At 40.9% G+C, this 26,129-nt stretch overlaps 1 protein-coding gene across 1 annotated transcript; it reads right to left on the reverse strand.

The window, feature by feature from the left end:
* Window positions 1-8,227: 8,227 nt before the first annotated feature.
* Window positions 8,228-24,862, reverse strand: eftud2 (elongation factor Tu GTP binding domain containing 2). The gene is given in 29 exon segments (XM_046031487.1): window positions 8,228-8,827; window positions 8,914-9,021; window positions 12,914-13,067; window positions 13,220-13,314; window positions 13,592-13,710; window positions 13,856-13,943; window positions 14,627-14,753; window positions 15,893-15,979; window positions 17,176-17,258; window positions 17,637-17,738; window positions 18,020-18,160; window positions 18,249-18,360; window positions 18,452-18,645; window positions 19,027-19,154; window positions 19,422-19,557; window positions 19,703-19,793; window positions 20,822-20,885; window positions 21,002-21,126; window positions 21,406-21,572; window positions 21,687-21,769; window positions 21,868-21,958; window positions 22,213-22,248; window positions 22,338-22,374; window positions 22,376-22,401; window positions 23,266-23,341; window positions 23,523-23,601; window positions 23,763-23,925; window positions 24,025-24,140; window positions 24,706-24,862. Coding segments are annotated over 28 exon segments (2,913 nt in total). The 5' UTR covers window positions 24,130-24,140; window positions 24,706-24,862; the 3' UTR covers window positions 8,228-8,731.
* Between the last annotated feature and the right edge of the window lie 1,267 nt (window positions 24,863-26,129).

The raw sequence follows: 26,129 nt of genomic DNA on the forward strand, positions 1-26,129 counted from the left end.
TTTCTGCAACTTTTACTTAAGTAAAGGATCAAAATACTTCCTACGCCTCTGGTGCTTTTTCCATTTTTTAGGCATCTCTTTAGCAAGTAAAATTGTTTTGTATGTGCTCTAAATGTCATACTTTAGATAACACACTTTGCTGCATAGATTTGTCAGTGTTGCAATTCTCTACTTATTAAAGAGCCATTTTTGGGAATCTTTTCTTGGAAGGACTCTTTTTGGATCTCTGAGGAAAAAAGGGCAGCAAAATGTTCTGTTTTTTTCCTAACTACTGGATATGTTATCAATCAACTTACCAGCAAGAGGCTATGTGACTTTTCTAGGACGTCTTCTGATCATTTAGTAAACTTCCACTGAAAATGTATCACTTATCTGCCAAGTCATGAGTTTTTTGGTAGCAGTGTCTCCAACAGTGCAATAATACAGAAAGCGCTGTATATTAAGAGGACAGGAGCACATTGGCCATGATACTAACTGAAGTGATGGGGGCATTTCCTTGCTGCCACACAGAATCTGCTCCTCATCTCTCATCTCAGTGTTGGAGTGCACAGGGGTCGACTTCCCCTCCTCCCATATTGGTACAAGTTCAAGCTCCTCCAATCCACATGGAGTAAAATAATGGTCTTGGGATGCAGGGATAACAAGGTGGGAGGGGTATCAGGCACCAGAGATGGACTGCCTCCCAGAAATAATTTCACATACAGAAAACCTACAGTATACAAGGTTGTGAAATGCCAAAACCACACTTAATTGGATGGAAATAAAGAAGAAGGAATGGGGGTAAATAGAGGTAGATATGCTTCTATTGGCACCTTACCAAACAATAAATTCTGAATAAATGTATCATCCATATGTTATGTAGAAAGCAACCATCATTCACTAGCACTAAGATCTTTCAGTTGGCAATATCCCATTCCATCACAATGACTTTACATATAGCGAGAATTTTCGAAGCATAGGGGAGAAACTCATTATTACAGTGGCTCCTATTTGAGCCCTTGCTGCTGTAGCGTTGACAAATGCTCCACACAGAAACCAATGTGGCATATTTCAAAGGCATCCAGCACAATGAAACGGTTTTCTAATCCTGGGGAATAATGCCAGGTGCTGGCTGCTCCCCAGGTTAAGTGGTGGGAGTGTTTTTTTTTGATATATTGACACAGAAATGATGCGATAATCACTGAATCAGGGAATATGTGTATGGAGGAGCCGTCAAAGCAATAGTTGGCACATTCAAGACATGCAAAAGGCTTTTAGAGCTATAGAGCACTATGGGTAAAGGCACTAGCGCTATCATGAATAAAGAAAATCCTATGTGTTTTTATATACAAATTTTATATGAACAGCTGCAAAACATAAGCACATAGGCCTATAGCTTATTTTAAGCTTAATTGTGCAAGTATTCCTACCTGGATGGTGGTATTGTTCTTTTGGCAACTATTTAGTTAAAGAAAATTATTTTTAGCAAAGAACCTGTTTTATTATAATGAGCACTACTGCTGCAATTAGCACTATTTTAAATAATTCAGCTTTATAGTTTTTGATAATGTGAGCCAGCATGCTACAGCATTGTTCAACAGAAATCACTGCAAAAGCCCTAAAACTAAAAACGCATATTAGGCAACGCTTTTCAACCCCTGTGAAATATCCATTATTAATTAATCTCAAGAGTTTACCAGTCAAGTAATTATGAAGTCTGCATGTGCTTCCAGTCATTTGAACAGCTCCTGCAGGACTGAACTAAATCCCGAGGAGAACCCCTGCACCGCCCATCTATGTTCCTGCTGAAATGATCTGAGAACAAAAGATTATGAGACACTGTGGCTCAGTCTCTCTCAACTTGATTGGCATGTCTTTTTAAGGCTGAAATTGTATATTATTTGAAACTGACGGCCAGGCCAATGAACGCCAAATTAAGAGCTTATGTCAATTAGACGCGCCGGTTGCAGTTGCCTCCCAAAAGCACATTTGTACAAAGAAGTTGCTCTCTTGTTGCTCACAGATTGGCCCTGACCAACGTGTTACACATGCAAAAAATATAGAAAACCCGGTGAAAATTAAAACAGAAATTAGGACCACAAAGATGCAACCATCATTTGTGCGTTAAGGTGCCAAATGGTGCGTCCATGAGCCGCTGTATTCTCTCTTCTCACCAGGGCTTCCATTAGAAACTAGCCACATAAGAACAAAGACGGAAATACATTTCATTACAATATTGGGAATTAATAGACAAATTCTTACCGCTATGCGAGTCTGTGAATATGCTTTAAGATGTAAGATGATCCTTGTTTTTGGAGGGAAGGTCGTTTTGGACTTGGTGAGGTCCAAACTTGAATTCCGACGTTGATAATCTGCTCCACTTTTCGGGTGGAACCAGCAGGGTGTTTCACTGATGTCTTTTTATTTTATCTCATAACATCACTACGAGATGTGTAAGCATTCTTTGTCCCCTTCCCGCCACACAATACTGTCTTCGATCGAGGAGGGTCGATTAAACTATGTGGTCTGCTGCGTAAAACCGGTGCCAAAATTCCTGCGGGCCCATTCCGTTACAGCGATGCTAGACAATAGTCTGGTCATTTTGGCACGGACTGAACCTACCACGCTGCCAAGAACAGTAGCATTAGCTGATTAAAACCAACTCGTGAGAGCTAATTTGTTCATATCTCTGTGACTGGCTCGAGAATTTGCTATAAATACGTCAGTCGCTCACATGTTGCCAGTTATCTCCGGTATTGTCTTTCGGGTCTCTCATCTTTTCTTTCTTCGTAGTAGGAGTGGACACAGTGGAGTTGCCGAGCTGTTGATCACTGAAGGTCCACCGACATCCAGCGCAGTCTTTGTCTCGTATTTATCAGGACCGGGCTTTCCGCCGTTTTCCACATGCAGTGTGACACTGGCTGAACGAGGGTCTCGGTGAGTGACAGCTGGATGCTGTGACTGAATGCTCGGCGACACGTTTGCAGGAGAGCAGTAAAGCAGGATGTTGCGCGTACCCGCCTTTGACAGTGCGCGTACCCGACAGGTCACACATCTTCGGTCCACAAACATCTGCCTGAAAGGAAGGGCAACTAAGCCAATTTTATACAAAGCCTCCACGTTTTTTAGCTTATAGTGTGCAGCCTCTCAGAAATTATATTCTCAGAGTAGCCGATTGAAGCCTGTTTTTCTGTTTTACAGTTTATAATGGCATAATTATTCTTAATGGAATATTTAACAGCTAGCCTTTTCAATACCATAATCCTAGAATTTAACAGACTAATATTTGTATAGTGTTAATTAAGAATGTATAGGATTACTATGGTTTGTGTGTTTGGTATGTGGTGATTTAACTGCTTCATATTGTTTATTTTTACCCTCAATTAAAAATTGTTGAGCTGGTTTTACATTTTAATTTTAAAAAGTTTTTTATAGTAAGCAAGTTTGGGCAAAGCTACGCAATTTAAAGAACTTTACACAAAGCATAAAAGAAAACAATAAGAGAATAGAAAAATACTGGTAAAAAAAACACAATAAGTTTCAGTACAGTCAAAGAGGAGAGAAATGGTAAGTTATAACAGAACAGTCTCTTCTCTGAACATAACTGGCTTTGGTCTGGTTTAACTGGGTCTAGTTTGGTTTGTGGTGGCCCCCCAAAGATGCAGCAGTGGGACTTCAGTTGGCCTTGTGGAGCCCACAAAGCTTGGATAATGTGCAGATGTGATGAGTTTAGTCCACTGGATGGAAAACGACGTGACACAGTTTGACAACCCATGACAAAAATGAGAGATTGCACCACCAGGCCACAAACCATGTTCCAAGGAAATGACTGAACCACACAAGATCCTTCAACGGATGACGTCTGTGATTCCATACAGTCAAAAGGGCTTCCTGCAGAGAAATTTGTGGAAATGATGGTGATCATTCCAAGGTGCTTTACTGTTCGTTACCAGCTCACTGTGTGAGGGCCTGCGTCTGGTCTCAATCTGCTTTTGTGGAAGCCCTCGAGCAAGGGAACACACATGGCTCGTTTGGCAAATTGAAACAGCTATTTGCTTTAAGTTTACAGCTTGATTGTTGTAAACTAGAGTTGCTCATAACCCCCCATTCTGCAGCCCTCTCAGGCACCCGTGCACGTGCAGCCTCAATCAGCCTGTGAGCTAAACTCAGAGATAGATTGACTTCTGAATCCTCTAATCTCTGTGATTAGAGAATGATTCAGTATTGTGGGTCCTTCAGGTGCCCTAGGGTGCAGGAGTCACACAGTCATGTGGTTGTCTTTTGTTTTTTTCTGCTCACAGCTCAGACCTTGCCAGACCTCAAATTGCCACTGACCTGCCGGGCAGTGATGGCGCCCTCCTGTGTTTCTGTAGGATAGGCTACATTTGACTATTCAAGAGGGAGATGTCAGAACATATATTATGCTCTTTGCTAAAATGAGAAAGTGAGGACATGTTCAAGGCTTAGTTTAGTTTAGAAACTTTTGAATGGGGGAGGGCAGACTGGGAGGAGAGTTTTTGAAGACCTAGAGCTTGGTAATAATAAACTGTACATTATTTATGGGTACATTATTGATTCAGTGTTATACACAAATGGAAACTTTAAATATTCTAATGTGAAATAATAGCAATAAACAGCTGCTACTTGCAACCCAAAACATACTACCAATAGGCACAAATTATGCAATAAGCCATTCCTTCTACAAAGGACAAAGACACTGAAGCAGCAGTTGTTTTGTAGAGGGTTTGAATGTCTTTTTGGTTGAAAATGTTAACAGTCCGTTGATACAGAGGCTTTGTTCTGGTAGGCCTGTTCAGAAATCCATCCATGTTAAGCCAACTACCTATCACCCTCTTAATCTGGTAGAGGGAGTACCAAAGATTCACCCCTGGATATATTTGGTCTTTACCTCAAGTCACTCACAACCTGCAGACACTTTTTGGAGTCATGACATTGTTTGGAGGCGTGCTCAAACTTCATCATCTTTATTCAGCCTGTGGATAGATTTGTATAACCTGCCACTACTTCGCTATAAGCAGACTGTCGATATGAAATTGCCTGAATAGACTCTACATGTCTGTAGCTTACGTTTGGGCTGGATGCTCTGGAGGGAAAGGTCTGCTCGTGACATTAGCAGGAAGAGACAAGTGTGATTGAGTCACAGACACATGACAGAGCCAGAGAGGTGTGTAGGTGCAGAGAGACAGGACAAGATGAAGGAGAGGTAAGAGCAGGGGACAGACTCATTGCAGTGAAATGTGACTGATGAGGTGGTGGAGATCAGATGGAGGTGGAGAGAAAAAAACAGAAAGGGCCTTGACTTGCAGGAGGAGGGTGCCCCTAGCCAGCCCTATATCGAGGCAGAGTCTTGCTCCTGTCTATATTTAGCACAGGGGCCACAGATTGTAAAGAGTGCTTCGGGGCCTTGTGGTCAGACCGGCAAAGACTGCTGCCATCCGTCTCAGCGCTCCGGGCCAGGCACGATCCCGGCTCACGCCAGCGCAAGGGAGGAGTGACGGGACCGTGCCGTCTCAGTGCACGTTTACTTAACACATGTGCAGGGTTGATCACATTTTGTCAGAGCAGATGCCTTCAAATCAGAGGTGAGAGGATACAAACACAGAAAGCATCTGTGTGTCGATACCTTAATGAGTAGAGTGTCATCACTGCACTTAGCAATGCGATGGTGCATTCATGTTTACGGCAATTCCTCAATGTCTTAATTTCTCCTTCCCCAAAGCATTTTGGAAAAGGGCACAGTATCCCCCCCATCACCATACACCCACGTCAAAAATTTTGTCTCGCTGGGGAGGATTGACATTCAGTCCAAATGTCAAAGAAGCTCAAGCAATTTTTGACTCTTTCTGTCCCCACTTTTACCTTCCCCATCTCCACCACCTCAAGGACAGTTCGGGGGAGTGTCAGTGGTGACTGATGAAGGACTGAGCCATTCAGACACCACAGTCTTCTGAAGGTGTGACCAGGCTCACACATCACGCCATCATGAAGTGTAGTTAAACGCTGCTCTTTAGAATGATCATCCACTCAATATATATCTCTTAAAGATAAAATACAGTACTTATCACCTTTAAGCTTGAGAGGTTGGCAGTTTAATCTTCTCACAGAGCACAGTGGCTCGGGATGAAGTATCACTTAAACACTCAGGAGACATTATGCAATTCTGAAAGCTTAAAAAACAAGGTTTCCTATATGATGAGCTGCAAGCAGTTTGTTCATGCCTTCATTTTCACACCTCTGTTAACATTCAGACCAACAAACATTCTTTAAAAACGGTCTATAATGTTGCACTAGTAAATGTTGCATTTCGCAACTGTATACATGAGCTACTATTCATTCAGAAGGTAAGACACTGATGCTGGACACCAGGGCCTGGCTTTCACACCAAACTGGGAAAACAATTTCTTTATTGAGCTGGCTTTGTGCACGGGGGGCATTGTTATATTGAAAGAGGGAAAGGCCAAACACAAACTGTTAGAAGAACTGTTGTCTAAAGGTGTATGTCGTAGCATCAAGATTTCCCTTAAGACCGACCACACCATGAAAAAACAGCCCTTGTCAAAAGTATCGGGACAGGGGTGTCCCAGTACTTTTGTCCATATAGTGTACTAACCAACAAATCTAAATACTGAACTTTAGTAAAGTAAGGCAGTAAAGTAAAGTAATCGTGACCTCCATGTTTGTGACATCAGAGCCATTACAGATAAAGATCTAATTGTGGTGATAACTGTTTTCAATTTGCATTTGTTAAATTTTGTGATTTCCTGCAAAAAATAAAACAATATATACAGCTACTTATATACATCATACATGTATACACCCACAATATTCTGCAGTGGAGAATAAAAAAATCTTATTAGTATATTATTAGTATTTTACTTTTTTTTCTTCCTGGAATGTTTTCAGTAAATTTGGTCAAATTTGCATCCACAATAGTGACATTTGAACCCTTTTCCTAGTGTTGTAGTACTCGAGACCGGTCTTAAGACCACATTTTGATGGTCTTGGTCTCGTCTCGGACTCGACCATATTTGTACTGTGTCTTGTCTCGGTCTCGGACATTGAGGACTCAGGATTTTATTTAAAGACCTGTCAAGACCATAACTTTTTATCAATACATTGCTTTTGCATTGTGTGATTTATTTGTTAACATCCTAACTTTGATTGGATGTAAAACTTACTGCTTCCAATGCAACCAATAACCCCATTTAAAAATGCGTTGGTCCCGTTAACCCTCCCCGCGATGCTAAGCATGGAAAAAGAGATGAAGATGCTTACGTTTGATTTCAGCTTAGTGGTCGTATGAGTTTGTTTTTTTTTTTTTACAGGAATGTGGATCTTTCAGATCAATTTAAGAAGTACCTGTGATCTTGTTCCACATTTTATTGTGTCATGTAATGTGGGGAACTGGTCTTGACTCGTTCTTGTCCTCCCTCGGTCTTGGTCTCAGCCCTTAAAGTCTTGGTCTTGTCTCGGTAAACTCTGGTCTTGGTCTTGACTTGGTCTCGACTACAACACTACCTTTTCCTTTAGCTATACATTTAGACATGTTTCCATGCTTGCCAACTAGTTTTCAAACATCTCATCTCAGCTTTTGTTACAACAGACTCAAGTTGTTGGGAGGCACTTCTCGTCTTTGGTAGGTAGTTTATTATTGTTGGTATTTATTTTCCTCCAAAACACCAAAAAAGTAGATATGTCTGAGATAAGCTTGTCAATTTTGTCACGTATAGCAACCGCAGAAGAACCCCCTGGAGAACAGTTGTAAATGTCTCCCTCTCATTGGCATTCAAGATGTCCAAGACTTCTAGACTGACTCAAAACATGAAGAGTGAGCATTTAAAATTTTCAGCTATCTCAGATGTCAATTCAAAGTCTTGTTGCTTCAGTGACATCTGTCATCTTTAACACGCTGCATCATTCCTTCTTTTTCCTTTTATTTGGTCATGTGAGCCTAACCTTTGGTTTCCCTCTATCTGCCTCCAACCATCCCACAGCCTGTCCATCAGTCACTGCCCACACAGCATCCCAGACACACCAATCACTCAAACCATCAGCAAATCTCCAACTTAGCATGACTAGTCTTCACTTGCAGACAGAAAATTTAGTCAGCTTCACTCAAACTTCCCAACTGACAATTATATCATAGCTACACAAGCCCTCAGCAGTAGCATCATTGTGAGATGTGGTTTATTTTGTGGTCCAGGAAAGTACAGAACACTGAAACATCTTTCTTTGAATTACAGACTTTATTTAGACGCACACCCGATCAATAACATGTAATTTCTTTTTTTTTTTTTTAAAAAGGCATCCAAGTTATCTTATTCTACAAAAACAATGCTAATTTGTACATAAAAAGTAAAAATACAAGAATAAAGATGAGAGACATTGCAAACTTCTGCAATGTTTGACAAATACAGCTACTTTCCAAAAGGAAAGGGCAACAACTCTCCTGTGACAGCCAGGACTGTGTATTATCATGGTTACTCTCAATTATGTAATCCAGATGAGCTCTTGTTTCACATCTTTAAACAAATGTTGGTTGGAGGATTTCTAATCAAAGAGCAATGGAATTGTTGGAGATCCAGAATAACCATTGTGTAGCCTGAATTTATGGATATGGTCTTATTGTGGTCAGATTATACCCCAAATATTCTTTCAAAAAAAAAAAGTAGGATTTGCTGCTGAGTGACTAGTGGAGGTTTTGGTGTTGGTGCACTTAAGGTTTGCAGTCTCACATGGGGTAGTTAAGCACCACGTCCTGTTTGGCCAGCTCCAACAACATAGGATCGTCGAAGAACTTGCTGATGCTCACATCCTCGCTCAGACCCTGCAGAACAACAAACACAGGATATCAGGAAATTTACCAGCAACTGACACAAACCAAGTGATAAACAGGTAGACAAAAAGACTCACCTTGCGCCTTCGGGTCTTGATCATGAACTCTCTGGCAAGGTGGGGTGCAGGTTGAGGCTCAAGAGGCCGGATCACAATACTCTTGTCCAGAGGGTCACCAGGGACGATCTGAAAGTAAAAATGAAATCTAGATAACCCAGAGAGAAGGAGTGAACGGCATCTATCACTGGTATACACATCTCCCCATTTGTATACAGCCAAGCACAATCTGAGCAGCAGTCTGACAACATGAAACACATCAAAGTTTGAGCTTTAATAAACTGAGTGGACACATCTACTAGTGGCTCCGACCTTTCGCTAAATATCTGATTCAGTTGCAAGTCTGTCTGATTGTTACTGAGTCAGGAGTACGTCCATCAACATGATGAAAAAAGCAACGTGCAAGTACTGTCACTCCTTCAGTTTGTGACCATCACAGCATCAATGCAATGTTAGCAGGTTGAGAAGTAGTAAGTGTTCATAGGCTTTTAAAATGATGCAGCAAATCCATTATCTTAAGCTCATAGCATGACTCATGAGGTCAAGTCAATTTGATTTACATAGCCCAATATCATAAATTGCAAATGTGCCTCAAGGGGCTTTACAATCTGTACAGCATACGACACCCTCTGTTGTCAGACCCTCGACTCAAATAAAGTAGCCCCCCCTGCATAAAAAAAATAAAAAATAATAACTTTAAACGTGGGGGGAGGGATGAAACTTAAGAAATGTTCTCATTCTCGAATGTATGATACATTCACCCTGAGTGCAAAGACAGAAAGATGAGAAGGCTTGTTAGGAGTGCTGAATCTGAAAGACATTGGGGCCGAGTGGAGTAAATAAGATGTTCCTAGCCTTGGGGGAAGATTTAAACAAGAGGAAAACATTATCAATGGAGTTCAATCAACAGATGGATGAGAGCTGCTAACAAACAGTAACTCAACACTGTGCAGTTAGCTTGCCAATACTGGAACATAATCAAACTAATGAGGGGCACAATATAGCCTTTTGAGTTTAACGGGGCAAACAACACACTGCAAGGACTCCTATGTAATTCTTATTTTCTAGGCCAGTAGAATCAATATGTGATAACAGGAATAATTTCTGTCAATGTCCAGAATAGAGGAGAACAACCAGGGTGTTGATTGTTTCAGGTACAAACTATGTAGCTGACCTTTAGAAAGTAATTTGTGGAGTGAAGGTTTGGTATTGGACCCCAGGGGTATCTTATGGGAACAGGGTAAATGTTCTCTTTCAGGACTGGGCGATACAGAAATAAATCATCACATTGGACCACATGATGACAGGAAGTCAAAATAGAACGGTCTATTTCAGGGGATTTACTAACTGCTTTGCTTATTATTTTGTGCTTTTCTAGTTTTTTTTTTTTATTCCTTTTGTTACTGGTTAATTGTTTAGATATTTAAACCGATACCAATTGTCCTGTTCTGTTTTAGTTTTCAGATTGTTTTAAGTGTTTGTTTTTTTATCCTGGTCTGAGTATAGTTTAGCTCTTCTATGGGCCCAGAACTGTGTTGCATATTTTGTTTCATTTTTGGGTAAATAAAACCCACTTTTTGAAAATCCACCTGGGACTCCTCATGCCTGCCAGCTTTATCGCTCACAGTCAACAATGGTTTTCATTTATTCTGTATGTTCCCAAAGGACTGCTCTATAGCTATAATACATCTTTTTTTCCTAGTGTTTGGACAAGCATATTAATAAATGATTCATGTCATATTCATTTTCACCTCACGGGGATAAAACACAAGTTAGGAAGATAAAACATTAAATATTTGCACTGAGGAAAACCTTTTTTCTTCCAGACGAATGTCTGTGCTGTAAAATATTAATCCTCCCTAAGTAGAGATAATTTTCACTGACACAGCTCCGCAGAGTGCACACACAAACACACGTCAGACATGGCAGCCAGAGACAGCCACATTATACTTAAAACTTGATGACTCAACACTCCACTCTACTCCACATCAAAAGCGATTCAGCTAAAGTGGCAGACATGTGCGCAAGGTTGGTCACTCTGCTGCACATACAAGTGGCCACAGTGTTGTGCACGCGAGAGTTGGGGCATGTGAGTAAGTAAACGTGCGACGGTATTTGTGCATGCGACAGACGTTATCGAAGTTTCACACGCAAAAATCTGCCATTTATACACAACTGTTTTTTGAATTTTTAAATCTGGCCCCAAATGTGCAATTTTGAGAGCGCTATTTATAACTGACCAATTTGGATTTGTTTGTTCAGGCATTTCAAATTCCTGTGCCTTAACAATCTATTTATTGACAAACATGTTACCATTTGAGCCTTTTTTTCTTAACTGCTTTATGTTCATTTCACATCCATTGCCAGATAAAGAACTATGCATCTGTCTAGTATCAAAAGGTCCTTTGAATGAGCCTTTAAAAGGACAGGAAGTCATTTTTTTCCCCAAGTCTGTCTCACAACATGCCAATATATAAAATTGAGAGCTGATTTAATTATTTTCCTCTCCCAGCTGGCCACAAAGACATCCCTTTTTAATGTGTCTCCAATGGAAGAGAAGTGTGACAAAATCCACACTCCTCTTTTTGTCTTTTGAGTTCAGTTAGTTTGAAGACAATGAGGCTTCAGCAGCCAGCTAGTCAGACAAGTGGAACTATTTTTTGAAGTTCAGTGTTTTAAGCACAAAATGTCCCCATTTTGTTTCCCCAGATAGTGTTTCCTTGCTGAACTGTATTGGAGGGATAGTAAAACAAAAATGGAAAACACACTAAAAAGACCCACTTGTTTTGTCCAATTTAGAATGTTTAACCATTACTATTTACTTTCAAACAGCCAGAGGCTGTTCACCTTGGAGACCTACTGTGGATATGGGTGCGGCCTGGCGCCAGATTTGCACCTTCTCCAACGGATTTTCAACACTTTACTTTAAGAAGGCATCTCTTCTCTTGAATTGTACGTAAGGGTGAGTGAGAGCTGTTTAAAGACAATAGGTACTTTTATCTACCCATTTTTAATTTCTGCAGAAAAACAGAAAATTCAAAACAGGTTTACACTTGGCTGAAGTAGAAGTTAGCGTATTGATAAAACCAAAATGCAACAAAGTGCAATGGAAACAGACGTAGTGAATGAATCATGACATGCAGGAACCATGTGACTTAAACCAAAGTCCTTATAGGCAAGTCATGCCACTCGGCCGCCATCTTGGTAACGCCTCCGGGCAGCTGTTTCAGACTAACAAGACCAGCCTCCTATCTGAATGAATGGGGAGAGAGCCAGAACTGCACTTTTACTGGTCACCGAGAACTACATGAATAGAATAGCTACATGAATAGCTGAAAAAGCTTGACAACTTTGCTCCAAAATAAGGTTTAAAAAGGGTTTTTCCCAACTGGTTATATTTCTACTACGCATGCGTTACCACTTCCACGCATGCACAGTCGAACTAAAACAGACCCTTACGTCAGTGGAACCACAGGATTGGCTGAAATAGGTTTCCCTGCTTTGGCTGTTAAAAGCAGACGTTTGGCTTTCTAGCGGGAGGGGTGGGATAACCGCCATCTTTGCCGTTATGGGCTTTCCCCGTAGAGTGGTATTGAGGATGTGATTGAGTGGCGTGTCTCCTCTATAAAACGTGTCTGCTTAAACACCCACTCAAGCTTCAGCTTCACTTGAAAGACTAAAAAGGTGGAAGAAAAAAAACAACAATTCTGTGTGGAGCACTGTGGAGACTGAAACCTTCCTCAAATTAATACATGGAATAAACAAATACTGCCTTTCCATCATGTTTTCTAAAAGGTTGGCCACTGTTTGAGGTTTTATTGCTTCTCTTTTAAGTATGCCATCTTGTTGCATCCTCTTCTTCTGCAAGGATTTTATGGCATCTGACTGAAGAATTAGTGCCACCAACTGCTTATCTTGAGGCAGCCAACTTCGAATATTCACATTGACAGTAGTACACGGAAACACGCATTGCGCTACATAGGCAGCTGGCTAATGTTAGAAGGAAAGCTGGTTTGTGTACCTGCCAGTGGTGGAACACAGACAGCGCAAAGGCCTGACCCTGTGTATGTGTACGAAGATCAGTCTCAAAGCCGAAGGAGTCGATGGCCGGGATGAAAGCCTTAATGGTGTAAAGAGGAGACCCAGGAATAGGTGCATCTTGGGTGACATGACCCCTGTTGGATGACAAACACAAGACCAAATTCTTAAAATCTTGAATTTCTGTATTTTAAAAACAACTACTGCAATTGTGTCAAGTCTGAAGAAATATTGCCAGTGGATTTAATGTCTGCATGGGTTGACGCTAGATATCAGAATGTTTACCAACCTTCTTCGAGCCAGCACTGTGTAGACAGCAGATACACAATCAGCTGGAGCCTGAACCTCCACAAAGTAATAGGGCTCCATCAGCCTCGGAGTGGCCTGTGTCACAAGGGAGACCACACATTACAGTGAGGACAAAAGCTCACATACAGCTGACCCATGGATTTATGATAAGAAGCAGTGAAAGAGCCAAAGGAGAGCCAAATTTGTGAAAGAGGAAAGTTATCGCTCCACAATTAAAAAGAACGCACGTCAGCAAAATCCCGAGCCCTAATCATGGTAATGGAGCATTAAGGAAAGTGAGGATGAAAAGGAAGTCAGGAGGACCTACTGGCAGCCGAGGAGAAGAATAGGCTTAGAAGGGGGATTATCTCACCATGAGAAAAGCGGAGTACACCACTCTCCTCGCTGTAGGGATGACCTGGCCTCCTCCTCTGTGGAGAGGCTCCTGGGCAATGACTGCGTCAAGGATCTTAAACTTGACATTCCTGATGGCTGAGGGCAGCAGAAACACTGAGTTATGGTAACACAACACTGATGAGGAAAAATTTATTTTCCCCATGCACAAAGCTCAGAGAGAAAAAGGTGTGTCCCTAAAACCTACATATTTCAGTGGTGAAAGAAAGAGAAGAGAACTTACGCTCATCACACAGAGGCCCCTCCCTGGTGCCCCACTGGAAGCCCTGAACGATGCTGTCTTTGACTGAGCCGAGCAGCGCCTTGTCCACCTACAGAGGGGAAAAAAGATTAAAATTCTCCGATAGGATGTGCTACAAAGCAAAATATCATAAGCTTCAGTACCTTTGTGTAATTTTTATCCTGATTAACAGATGTAAATAGAGCTATAGTGTACATAATAAATTGTAAATAAAGGACACTGATAATTAGGAACGGCTTTTGTCTTTTTTGGCATCTCATACTAAATTGTCTAATAACTGTGTGCACATGGTTTGACAGCATTACAATGACCTAATTTGGTATTTATATATGTATTAGAAATAATATAAATATTGTCATCCGAGTTATAGACTCAAAGAAGTGTGTGGCCCAAGAGCAGAGATGATTACTTACCTGATTAGTACACTGACAGAAATGCCATAATAAACTGTACTTGTTTAAGTTATTTATTAAGCAAAACTGTTAAACACTTGCTGGATCCGGCTTTGGACGCTGGGATGTTATAATGGACTTTTTCTGATGTTTTGTAAATGTTTACACAATTTAAAAATAAGTGTTAGTCACAGCTCTATGTTCTAAACATTTTAGTGTAAACACTGAACAGCAGTTCCTCTGTATTTTTCCCATAACCAAATGAACCAATATTTAAATGGGAAACTTGAGCATAAACCTTCCTCCAGACAAACAGCCCTACTTAGCTGTGATACACCCGTCTGACTGGTTCAAAACTCACCTCAGAGGGCAGTGTGTCGTCTACAAGGATATTTGGTCCCGTGGTGTCTGGTCCGAAGGCCCAGATAGACCTGGCAGCCAGCAGATCCCAGTCGTACTTTGTCTGGAAAAATTCTCCCAGCTTCTTCCTGCCATACAGAAATCAAAACAGCCACTAGTTGAAAGGAGGTCTGCAAATTGTGTCAGCTGGAACATTAAGGAGATTGGTTGATCAGGGGGCAGAGGGGTTAATGGAGAAGGAGGAGGAGAGCGAAGGTTTGGTTTAATGGTGTGTGAAGTATGTCACTTCTCTGGCGCTGCTACTCCATACTGGCACCGCTGGGTCCAGATGGCCTGACAGATGAGCCGAGCACTGACAGGATGCCACTCTCAAGCAGAACACACGCACGCATGCTCGTCATGTCACAGGGACGGCAAAATGAATGCATGCTTTTAGTGCATGATTCAATTACTGTGAGTGAACTGATCAATACACCGAGCGGGGTGGGGGGGTGCTTTAATGTGCACACACTTGTCACAATGTACAGAAGGTTGTCCTTTACCTTGCTTAAATATTCAAATCCAGAAATACCCTACTGTACATCTATTTTATATACATATATCAGTAATGAACATTGCTTCTATATTTAGCATTTCTTACACAGTTTCTATTACCCCTTTTAAACTGACAAGGTGAAGCAGAAACCCATAATTACAGAGTCTGGACAGGTTAACATTGGTCATCCAACTTGACTTTGAAACTTATTGTCATGTTGTTCTGCAGTTCTGGCAAGAAAATGAGACCTAAATAAAATAGTAATAAAATAAAAAAGACACAGTCTGATGTAAAAGCACTGTTAATGCATTGCAGCACATGGTTGTGACTACAGACATCAGAGTGCACACACCTCTTGGTCTTAACCACAATAACTTGAAGAAACACCAATGGATTTAAGAGGAATATTACGGACAAATCCAATAACTGCACTTTTTAAAAGGCTATTTCAGCCCTGGGCAATCCTATCTTTCTCTACCTTCGTCATTCACAGTATTTAATTAAAGAACCAATCTCACATGCCTGCTCATTTATCCCTGCTAACCGAGGGAATAATGAACGATCGGCTCTGAACTATGGACAAATTAATAAGGCTACAACCATATCAGACTGAAATGGGGAAAATTTACAGATCCGTCTAACATGAAGGCACATTGCTTCATTTCAATTAATTAAGAGCTCACTTAAGGTTCTATACATGCAAGCGTGACGGTAATATCTTCATCATCATACCTGTTCCACGTGATCTGCACCACTTCGTTCTCTATGTCCTCAGCCAGCCCCTTCTCCAAGGGCTCAGCAATCATGGTGATCTTATTCCTGTCAATCACATCACACAGCTGTCAATCACTCACTCTTGGTTAGGGAGACACTCAGCCAGAAGGAAGGACTGACTCTGACAGTGACTCCAAACAGTGCACAAATTGAACTCCCCAACAAGAAACACAACAATTCAGGTCAGAAATTACAAACGGATTACAGAGCAGTGAGTTTTGACTTATGTTAACAATCTAGCAAAGTAAGCATTCTTGTGTGGCTATTAGGTGTGGGAGAAAAAATAGATTCTTAGATGCATCACAATGCAGACGTGAAAGATTCTGACTCGATTAACAAATCTCAAAAAATCAAATCCTTATGTTAATTGATAACGTAATGTTGACGGAAGGCAAAAGGTGGAATTCGCGGGAGTGCAGCGCGGACCGTCTGTGGCGTGCACATAACAGAATTCAGCACACCAATGCTCCGGAATGATTAACCACCCTACTTAAAGCGCCATACAATCATTAAGTGCAAGTAATGATTTTAACTCGCACGCTGTGCGAGCATGGTGACACTCAACGCTTGGCAGCTCCCTGTGTATCCTAAGAGTGAGGCCAAGCGAATGAGAGAGCGCGAGCAGAAGAACATGACTGAAAGTTAGCGATGAAAAATATTAGCAGTAAGTTTTTGTCAGGTAGTAAATGTGCAGTGTAGGTCACAGCATGTTAATAAAAGTCTGTAGTTTCAGTTACTGCTGAAAAAGGGAAGGCGGTTAGCGCTAGCTAACATCTCCCCTGTACAGCACATTTTTGGCTCTTTATAACGTTAGTTAAATTATTAATGATTTAATATTAATTAGCTCAACTGTATGTCAGTAGTACTTAAGCTTAGACTACACTGGTGTATAGCTCTGTCCTGTATGCATACTGTACATCCTGATAATTAGTTTTCAGTTTTCAAAGGAGTCTGACAAGTGGTGGTTAAAGAAATGGAGCTGAGGTCAATGAAGTAAATTAGGGATGCAAACTAGTCCTTTTAAGCTAATTAGGAGATGTTTCTTTTGGATTTTAATGTACAAATTAAATGCTTAGTAATTATCCAGAGATCCTGTATAGAATAAAATTATGCATCAAGATGCATTGATAATCGTTTTATAATCGCATCGCAGCCCTCTGAATCATCATCGAATAGAAAGGGGTGAGGTTTCCAGAGATTCCCACCCCTAGTGGACTTAAAATATTTCGTCTGATACTCACTTTTTGTTAGGCGTTTCAGCAAAGCACTTGAGCGATGATGTCTCTACAACGGTTTCACAGAAAGTCACCACAGGGTCAGCAACCTGCAGATAAAGAGGAGCATAATTACACCAAGAAACCAATGGCTCCACATCCTGGGTAGTATCTTCAAGTTATGGTTATTTTTTGGTAGTTACATCCAAGAAATCCATCAAAATATTACAGGTTTTTAAATGTTTTGAAAATATGCAATACCTACAGCATATTGTATCACAAATAAATTCAAATTTACTGTTATCTATCTTTTGAAATTGTAGAGCTGTGCAATGATTACATTTTTTTTTTTATAAATCACAATGTAATTTCTGGCAAAGTGTTTTTTTAGTCAAAACTAACAAAATTATTTATTGAAGTTTTCTTTTACAGCATGAAGTGAAGCCAAAAGATGAGTCATAATAAGAAGCAGCAGTGAGGAAAATTACTTTAATGTCGATCTCAGAGTACATCTTGCGCAGGTCGTGCATGACACAGTCCAGGTAGAGCTCTCCCGTCCCTAAGATAACATGCTCTCCAGACTCCTCCACCTGAAAGACAAAGACACACATATGGTCAATATTAATTTAAGCAATTTAGAAGCTAAATAATGATCGTTGAGATTGCAGGTTTTACTTTCCATATTTGTCCTTCCTTCAGAATGCGCATTTTAATTTCTTCCAGAAAAATATTTTAGGAGGCTACTGAGCTCAGTTTTTATTCAGCTTATATTGCACGCATTGTAATTTAAAAGTATTGCAAGCCTAACACCTTTTCTAATCTCGCTGCAATGTACTACTGGACCTCCTACTGTACACGTGTGGTGACAGACCTTTGTGGTGAGAGATGGATAGCTCTTGTTGACCTTCCTCAGTCCGTCCAACATTTTCGGTAGCTCTGATGGGTTGACGGGCTCCACTGCAATCTTTATAACTGATGCTGTGTTGAACTTCAGCGGTCTGAAAATCTGAGCCTGTCAGAGAAAGTAAAACATTTAAAGTAGGCCGTTTCTCATAAGGTCTTTTTTGAGATTTCACTGGTATTTCTCTGTTATGTCTGACCTCTTCGTTCCCTCTGGGCTCTGTGATTGTGGCTGTCTTGACGATTGGCTGGTCGCAACCTTCGATGAGAACCCAGTTGCCAGCAGGCACTCTGTTCACTTCAATTTGGTATCTAAAAATGTGGATGGAATATTAAGATATTATACAAATAATTACTGATTTTTGACTTTATAAAAGGAGGAAACCAAACACCTGAAGCATACCTGGCAACTGAAATCCAGAGACGGCCCACAGTGCAGACCTGGGAGTCCTCCTCATCTTCAAGGGTGTAGTTCTCTCCTAAAACCTTGACGGGCTGGCCTGCCTGAATGGTCCCACTCAGCACCCTGCCAAACGCATGGAACTGAACACCATCCTCTGTGCTGTACATCTTAGTGGTGTGGCACATCAAAGGACCCTGAGGGCGAGAGACATGAGGTGAGCAGGAAAGAGGGATAAGAGAGAGAGAAAGTAGGGCAGGAAAGTCTTACCACAGGAATATAATGTTTCTTCCTAAAGAAATCTAAGATGGTTTAGGCCAAAGGCAGAAAACCTTTTACATGGAACACGGAAAACTGTCATCAATGTCCGGCATTGTCTTAAATTGGCTAATTTAACAGCTTGTCCATTTCAAACCAATTAAAAACAGCCTGTTGATTTAATTTTTAAAAAGAGCAGCTGGAACGACACTATTGGACTTCCAGCAGAAACAGATTGCAGCTATTTGCAGTTAACTGCCATATTGGCTCCTCACCAGCCAATAAACAAGAGACTCCTGCTCTGCCTTCATTATACTCACATCAGGGTCACACTCTGCCATGGCCTCCCCCAGGTCTGAGTCCAAACCGCCTGTGTATGTGTGCTCTATCTTGTTCCTAGCACCCTCTTGTGGTGAGGGGATGTGATGTACACACATGTCCACAAAGCCTGCAAGGAAGAGATTTACACTGATGTAAAATATTAACCAAAGCATGACCATTTATTTTCAGATTAAAATTACAATCATGACCAGATACACTGTGTAAATCAGTAAAACAGATGCAGCACCTCTGAGATTCTCTGCAGTATTGTTTTATAACTGAATTTATACAGTAAAAACAAAATGCTTCATATACAATACCAAAACCATACCTAAAATGCTAAAACAGTAACACAGACAAAATCAAAAGGACAGAAAAACAAATTAAGCCGTACCAGTGAACTCTCCAAAGAAGCGGTTACAGACCAGCCTCAACAAAGGTCTGATGTTCAGCTTCAGTTCCTCTTTAGTCAGGTGGATCCCCAGCTCATCCAGAACTCTGGGGAGAGATGTGTCCACATCTCCAACCACCTAGACACAAAGAGGATTTGGGTGAGGATTAAACACAGAGAGGCGCCCGACTCAGCCACAGCCTGATCGGGCCGGTGAGGAAGGTATTGAGCAAGCTCTGCTGCCTTGTTACACATTCAAAAAAAATATGTTAGACATGTCCAACCTGTGAGAGGATCTTGTAGAGAGGCTCCAGGACAAATTCCACAAAGCTGCGCTGAGAGTTACTGCTGGGGGCTTTCTTTGTGAACTTGCGGCTGAACAGAAGAAAAGAAAATGAAAGATACCGTGAGAATTAAGGGTGCTCTGCTCAATGGACCACTGATTGTTATCTGCAGATAATTGCTTTAAGTAATTTGATCGGTGGTCTCTATAAAAGGAGGATCAGATGATGGAATAATTGCGAGACAATTTTTCAACACGCAACTAAAATGGTTTCACAACAGTCAGCGGTCTGAGCAGTTTTCAAAGGTAGTTAGCACTAAAGTCCTTTTCAGACATGAAGCGATTGACACGCCTAGTAATTAATTTTCAATGAGAGGCGAGCGGGTAGGAAGGGAAGCTCGGGCAGTCTGACAGGCAGAGTGACAAGCTGGTGCGATCCCGTGAAAATATCGCAGTTGTGCTCGTCTTATGCACAAGCCTGCCTGCTGCCAGAGTTGAGTTGTCTTGAACTTTTTCCTACGTTACGCACAGCGCATCAGGCAGGATCCTTGCTGTGTGCGAGTTTCCTGAGGCAGAGGGAGAGCGGAGCCGTTTAGCAGCTCAGGCACCGCTCACACAGCTGTTGGCCCCTCTCTCTTTCTCTACCCTGCTCTCCCTACACCCTAAAAGCCTGCAGAAACTGCCTGAGATTTCCGCAACAAAAATCAATTCAAACAAAAAGTAAATTTAGAAAGACTGTTTGTGCTGTTTTTGTAATTTATTCCACAGGAAAGCTATAGGCTATTTGTTAAGCTCTAAGCTGTTCTCAATAACCAAGCATAGGCTGCTATGGTTTAAGTTGTGTCTCTAAAAGAGTAGAGGGAGTGGAATATGTTGCACACATTTCCTGCCAATAAAATAAACAATTGTCAAGTCATAATAAATTATCACTTAATATTAATACTTAAAATGCATTGTTTCTAAGAATAGTTAAAATATAAAATATAATTAAATATAATGTTACATGATATATAGAAGGCTTCAAATAGACCCAGTGATTGGTGATCAGTATCAAGAGGATGGGGAGGATAGCTTAGCATTAGATATTGGCATTCTGATGAAATCCAAATGATTTACTCACGTTTTGGGGTTGAAATAAATGTCACCCCAAAGCCTCTTGGCAAACTCGTTATAGTTGATGTCACCTGCAAAAACACAGCGACAAGTTAGTTAATATATTACTAACTACATTAGGCATGAGATTGGAAAACGATGTGTCAGTCAATTGTTTAAGAAAGCATGTGCTGAGGAGTCATCGTACCATAGGTGTCGGAGTAGATCTTTGCAAAAGACCCCAGGGTGAAACAGATACTGTACTGAGAGCTGGCAAAGCACACGTTTCCAAGGAGAGGAGACACTACCAAGTTCTCATCTGTGGAGTACGTGCTGAGAAGGAAGGGAATTGACCAACCGTGAACAGTGGCAGATGTTGTCACTAAAGGCTAAAGTCAGTGTGGATACCTAAAGGAGAATGTTCTCCCATTTTAAACATTTTTAATACTGTAAACATTTCTTTGGCTCAACAAAGTCAAGTATTCCATTCATTCGACATTACTGTTCTCGGTGTAACATCAAAGTTTTTATCCCACCCATGTGTAGTACTACATCACATGAAAACATTCCTGCTCTCTAGACACTGTGGAGGTTTTGGGTTTCAAGTATTACCTTAGCAAACTATTGACCTCATCTACGATGTGGCGAAGTTTATAATAAGCATCTGTGGGAGGCAGTTTGAGCTCCACAATGAGCCGGTCCACTTTGTTGATGCAGATGGTTATGGCCATACGCTCCTGGACTGCATGTTTGATCAGACGCTCTGTGTTCAGCATCACCTGGACAGAGATACACAAAGGTCTGGGTTATATGGAAGGTTAGAGAACACTGACAAATGTGCAGAGAGAGTGTATAAGGGAGAAGATCAAAAAGCAAAAGATAAAGGGACTCACTCCTTCTGCTGCGTCTATGAAGAGGACAACACCGTCTGAGATCCGGATGCTAGACGTGACTTCATCAGAGAAGTTCACGTGGCCTTCAAGGGAGACAAGGTTTTATATCACTTTCTGCTTTGATACATCAAAACCAAAATATACATTCAGGAAAACAAAGCATGCAGCCGACACACAATACCTGGTGTATCCATGATGTTGAAAAGGTAGGATTTGCCTCTGGAGTCTGGCAGGACCATTGTGACAGGTGTACTCTTGATACCAACTCCCCTCTATAGAAAAAGCACAAGATATGAATCACCTACGCAGCAAGGGAAATTATTTTAAATCTATTTTCTTAAAATTATCATTTGAGGCCATGCAACTTCATCTCTTTAAAAGACAAAGTCAAGTTGTCAAATTAAACTGTATTCTGCCGTGGATCAAATTTACACAATTCACAGCCATTGTAATGTGTGGTAACAAAATATATTTTAGGACGCAATGAAGCGTAACCATTACGCCAAAGTTCAACCAAACAACTCACCTCCTGTTCTGTAAAGAGGATGTCCGTGTATCGGAGCTGAAAAAGTCAAAAATCATGTTAGTTTCTGCTGTGAAATACAGAATTTGAGTGGGATAAAGATGTGTTTATTATTAGTCAAAACTCACATCCACATCATCTCTCTTCCTGATTAATAATAAACAGTTCAATCAGGCAGTCCACAAAACAGGTCTGAACAGAATAAACACATTCATTAGAACCACACAAGTCACAGATTAGTCTAAAGTGCAGCCATGTTACTAGCACTAGGGTTGGGGGCGATGTCTGCAAAATTTCCATTGGACGATCGGGATGGACGATGGGGGGCAGCAGTCGTCTTATGTCCATGTGTTCTCACACAAACTTCACTCGGTAAAAAAAATTGGTAGGCTATTAACTTACATTCCAAGTTGCGGTCGCGGTCAATATTTTACGCACGGAGCAGGTAAAGCAACCGTGAACACACAGAGTGCAGATGTTGGTTTCAGTTGTTGGACAGGCTACATCATTAATAAGCTGACGTGCGGCTCACCTGCTGCCTTGATAACAGATTGCGGGTGGAAATATGTGGAAAAAAGTTCTGTCTTTTAGGCGATTTAGACTACTGCTGATGGAGAAAGCGGAGCAGACGGGGGAGAGAGACAGACACAGGTGGGGCACGCTGGGGTGTTTGCCTGAGGTGTAGGTGTGTGTGAGTGTGTCAGAGTGTGGGGAGAAGAGAATTCCGAGGCAGGTGCAAAACATACTGAAAAACAATAATAAGAATGTTTGTGGTCATTAAAGGCTGCTTTCACAGGGTGGTATAATGTGAAAATTTGACTTTTTTTTGCTGGGGGGCGGGGGTTTTACAATCACGATGCCCACTCAACGTCGTGATGTCTGTCAGCCATCGCCCAACCCTAACTAGCACATGATCCAAAAAAATTCCTATCCTGCTAAACGTTTCATCTTTGGAACACATATCCTTTTTGGCTAAATGCCACAGAAGAGCCTTGACAAGAATCATGCAGCTACACGAGAAACTGAGCCAGAAGCAGCCATAAGGCAGGTGCTAACCTTGCCATGGTGAAGGTGACCACACAGGGTTACATTACGGATTAGCTCAGGACCGTCCATCAAATCTGCAAGGAACCTGTCAAGAGAGGGGAAGGTTTTCACAGCTTGAAAGACACGCAGCAAACACATGTAAATGGAAGGTCTGAACTGGGAGTTACACAAGATTGAGTAAAGTAGAATCTGGACTGACATTCGCATCTTCAGACTTTTTAGGCAAATAATAGGACATTGTGTACATATTCATGCAGATGTCTTACTCCATATCATAAACAGTTGCAGGCAACTCCTGCTCCATCAGAGTGAACTGCTTGTTCTTCACAGGCTTGATGATGGGCTCTGGAGTGGAGAGGAAACACTAGTGTTTGTATGTTTACCTAAACAGCATATGCCATATTAGATCATGATAAGTACGTGAAAGAATGAGGATTAAGGAACCAAATACTGTGTTCTTTGATGTAAATCTCCACATACGCGCTACACTGTTCTTTGTATCTAACCTGTGAGAGGTTGTGTGTCTTCCTCTTGGACAATAGTTTCCACTTCGGGCCCATAAACCTCCTCTGCTGTAGGATAGTACTTCTTGTCCTCATGCAGGACCACCTCCATACCCGGGACATCGTCATCAGCATCAGCAGGCTCATCATCATCGTCATCATCACCCTGCATAAGTAGAGTTATTACCGTGACATGTGTGCACATATACTGCATAAACAAACTAAAGTACTAGGTTTTAACGGTTTGCACTGATTTTAAGAGTACCTCATCAACATCTCTGTCCTCTGCATCAAGATCATCTTCATCATCGTCAGAGTCCAGCTCTGGGCCGATGTAGTTCCCAAACTCGTCATATAGATCAGCCTCCATCTTGTAGGGAACTGAACAAGGGGTCATGCGTTTATGAAGATAGTGTTAGTGGGTTTATTGGTAAACTAATACATAAGTCCAGTGCCAAAAGACAATGGTACAAACGTTTAGCTGAGACACAAGTAGAGAACTAACGTTAATTAACCTTATGTGTTGCTGTGTGAGTCAGTGTAACTTACTGGTACAATAACTTCAGGCGAATCTCCTTAGAAATTACAATTTGCCTTGCAATGGAAACTGGGATAACTAGCATTTGCTAAGTTAACCTATTCGTTAGTCCATTAAGTTACCACTAGAGCTAATGCTAACTTTCTCCATAGAATAGTTTAGTTAGCTGTTTATGAAGCGTGCAGATGCTTTTCGCCGACTAAGCTAAGACTTAATTGAAGTGAGAAGCTTTCGATGACTATAAACTGCTATTTTTCTTGGCGTTAGAAAGGCAAAAAACTAGCATGCTAGCGAGCTAACAAGTAAAGAAATGAATGACTTCTCCAGCGACGTTTCAGTTACGTTGTTCTTTCACTATCGATGGGTGCAGCACTAAACTATAACTTTTAGGATGCAACCCTCACTTACCTGTATTATGTTATAATGCAGTCAGCAAATATTATTCACAAAACAACGTTGGGTTTATGTTCAGAAGATTAATAATTTCCCAAATAGCGCCATGCGCACGATATACTACTTCCGGCTTTCTTCTTCTATTGACCAGAGGGCGGTCAGCATTCAACGTTATACTCACTGTCGCCCCCACGAGTATATAGAGCTAGAAGCGGACAGGAAGCGGGCCACTCTAGACCAGCACCTTTCTTCTCTCTTTTCAAGTTTTATTGATGCAAAGCTCATTACAACAACAAAAATGCAAAGGATACAAGTAATCAAATAAATCTTATATCCAGAAGCTCAAATTAAATCCAGTTATTCTAGAATAGTGGAGCTTTTTTGCGCTTTTCCAGCAGTAAGTGTGGAATTTTCCAGGTATGATGAGGAGCTGCAGAATCGTTCAAATTGTCCAGACCATGACGAACAAAACATCTGTTATTAAAATGTTCCAAATCTTTCCAAAATTCACAACAGTAAAATAGATAAAATATAGTTTCTCTTTCCAAATTGCAAAAATCTCAATTACAATTTATGTTAGGTTTAACTTCCTTGGCGAGGTAAATTCGATGCAATATCTTAAAGGATAATTATTTTAAGAATTGTAGGCTAAAGTTTTTTCCTTCACTCGACTAGTATCGACCTTAATATTTTATAATAGGGGGTTGCAAGTTATATTTCTACCTTACTTCAACACCAAAATCTGCAGGTACATCTGCTTCAAAACAAACATCTCCATAATCACAGCACAAGTCAACACGTTAGTATAATTTAAGGTTTAATTTGAATGTCTTTACCAGAAGTGCTAGTATGCTATCATGTCTGCCTTCACCCTTGGTATTCGTGTAGTACCCTCACCGGAAGATCAAGCCTGTATTGCACTGCACATAGGCCTATAAAATATTTTAATCTTGACGTTATGCTTCAATAGGCATGAAACAAATGCAGCGACTCTGTCACGTGAGGCAGACACAACAACATACCTTCCGGTGAAAACTTTAATAATAACCATCAACCATCACGCTTAAAATAGACAGATGTGTAGTTACGCACTGTGACCACTCGAGGGCAGTGAAACTTCACTCATGATAATACACTCATGACATCTATCAACTCCAGTTGGTCATAAAATGAGTTAAAATAATGGTCTCTGTGTGTGTTTAGGGAACTGCTTCTTACCTTTATATATAGCCTACAGTCTTTGCTTATAACTAAATAGAAATTAAAAATTGTCTACCCATTTTAAGCCTGTACCAAGAGATTTATAATGGTCATACATTTAAGTTAGTTCAACTCAATGAACCTTATATACTCCGGGACAACTTTCTAACTTAAATTCATCTTATTAAAATTAAAAAGTGATAAATATGTGGATACTAAACAAACCATACTTTTAAAAA

The sequence above is a fragment of the Micropterus dolomieu genome, linkage group LG19 (genome assembly GCF_021292245.1).
Source record: "Micropterus dolomieu isolate WLL.071019.BEF.003 ecotype Adirondacks linkage group LG19, ASM2129224v1, whole genome shotgun sequence".
NCBI classification, from domain to species: Eukaryota; Metazoa; Chordata; class Actinopteri; order Centrarchiformes; family Centrarchidae; genus Micropterus; species Micropterus dolomieu.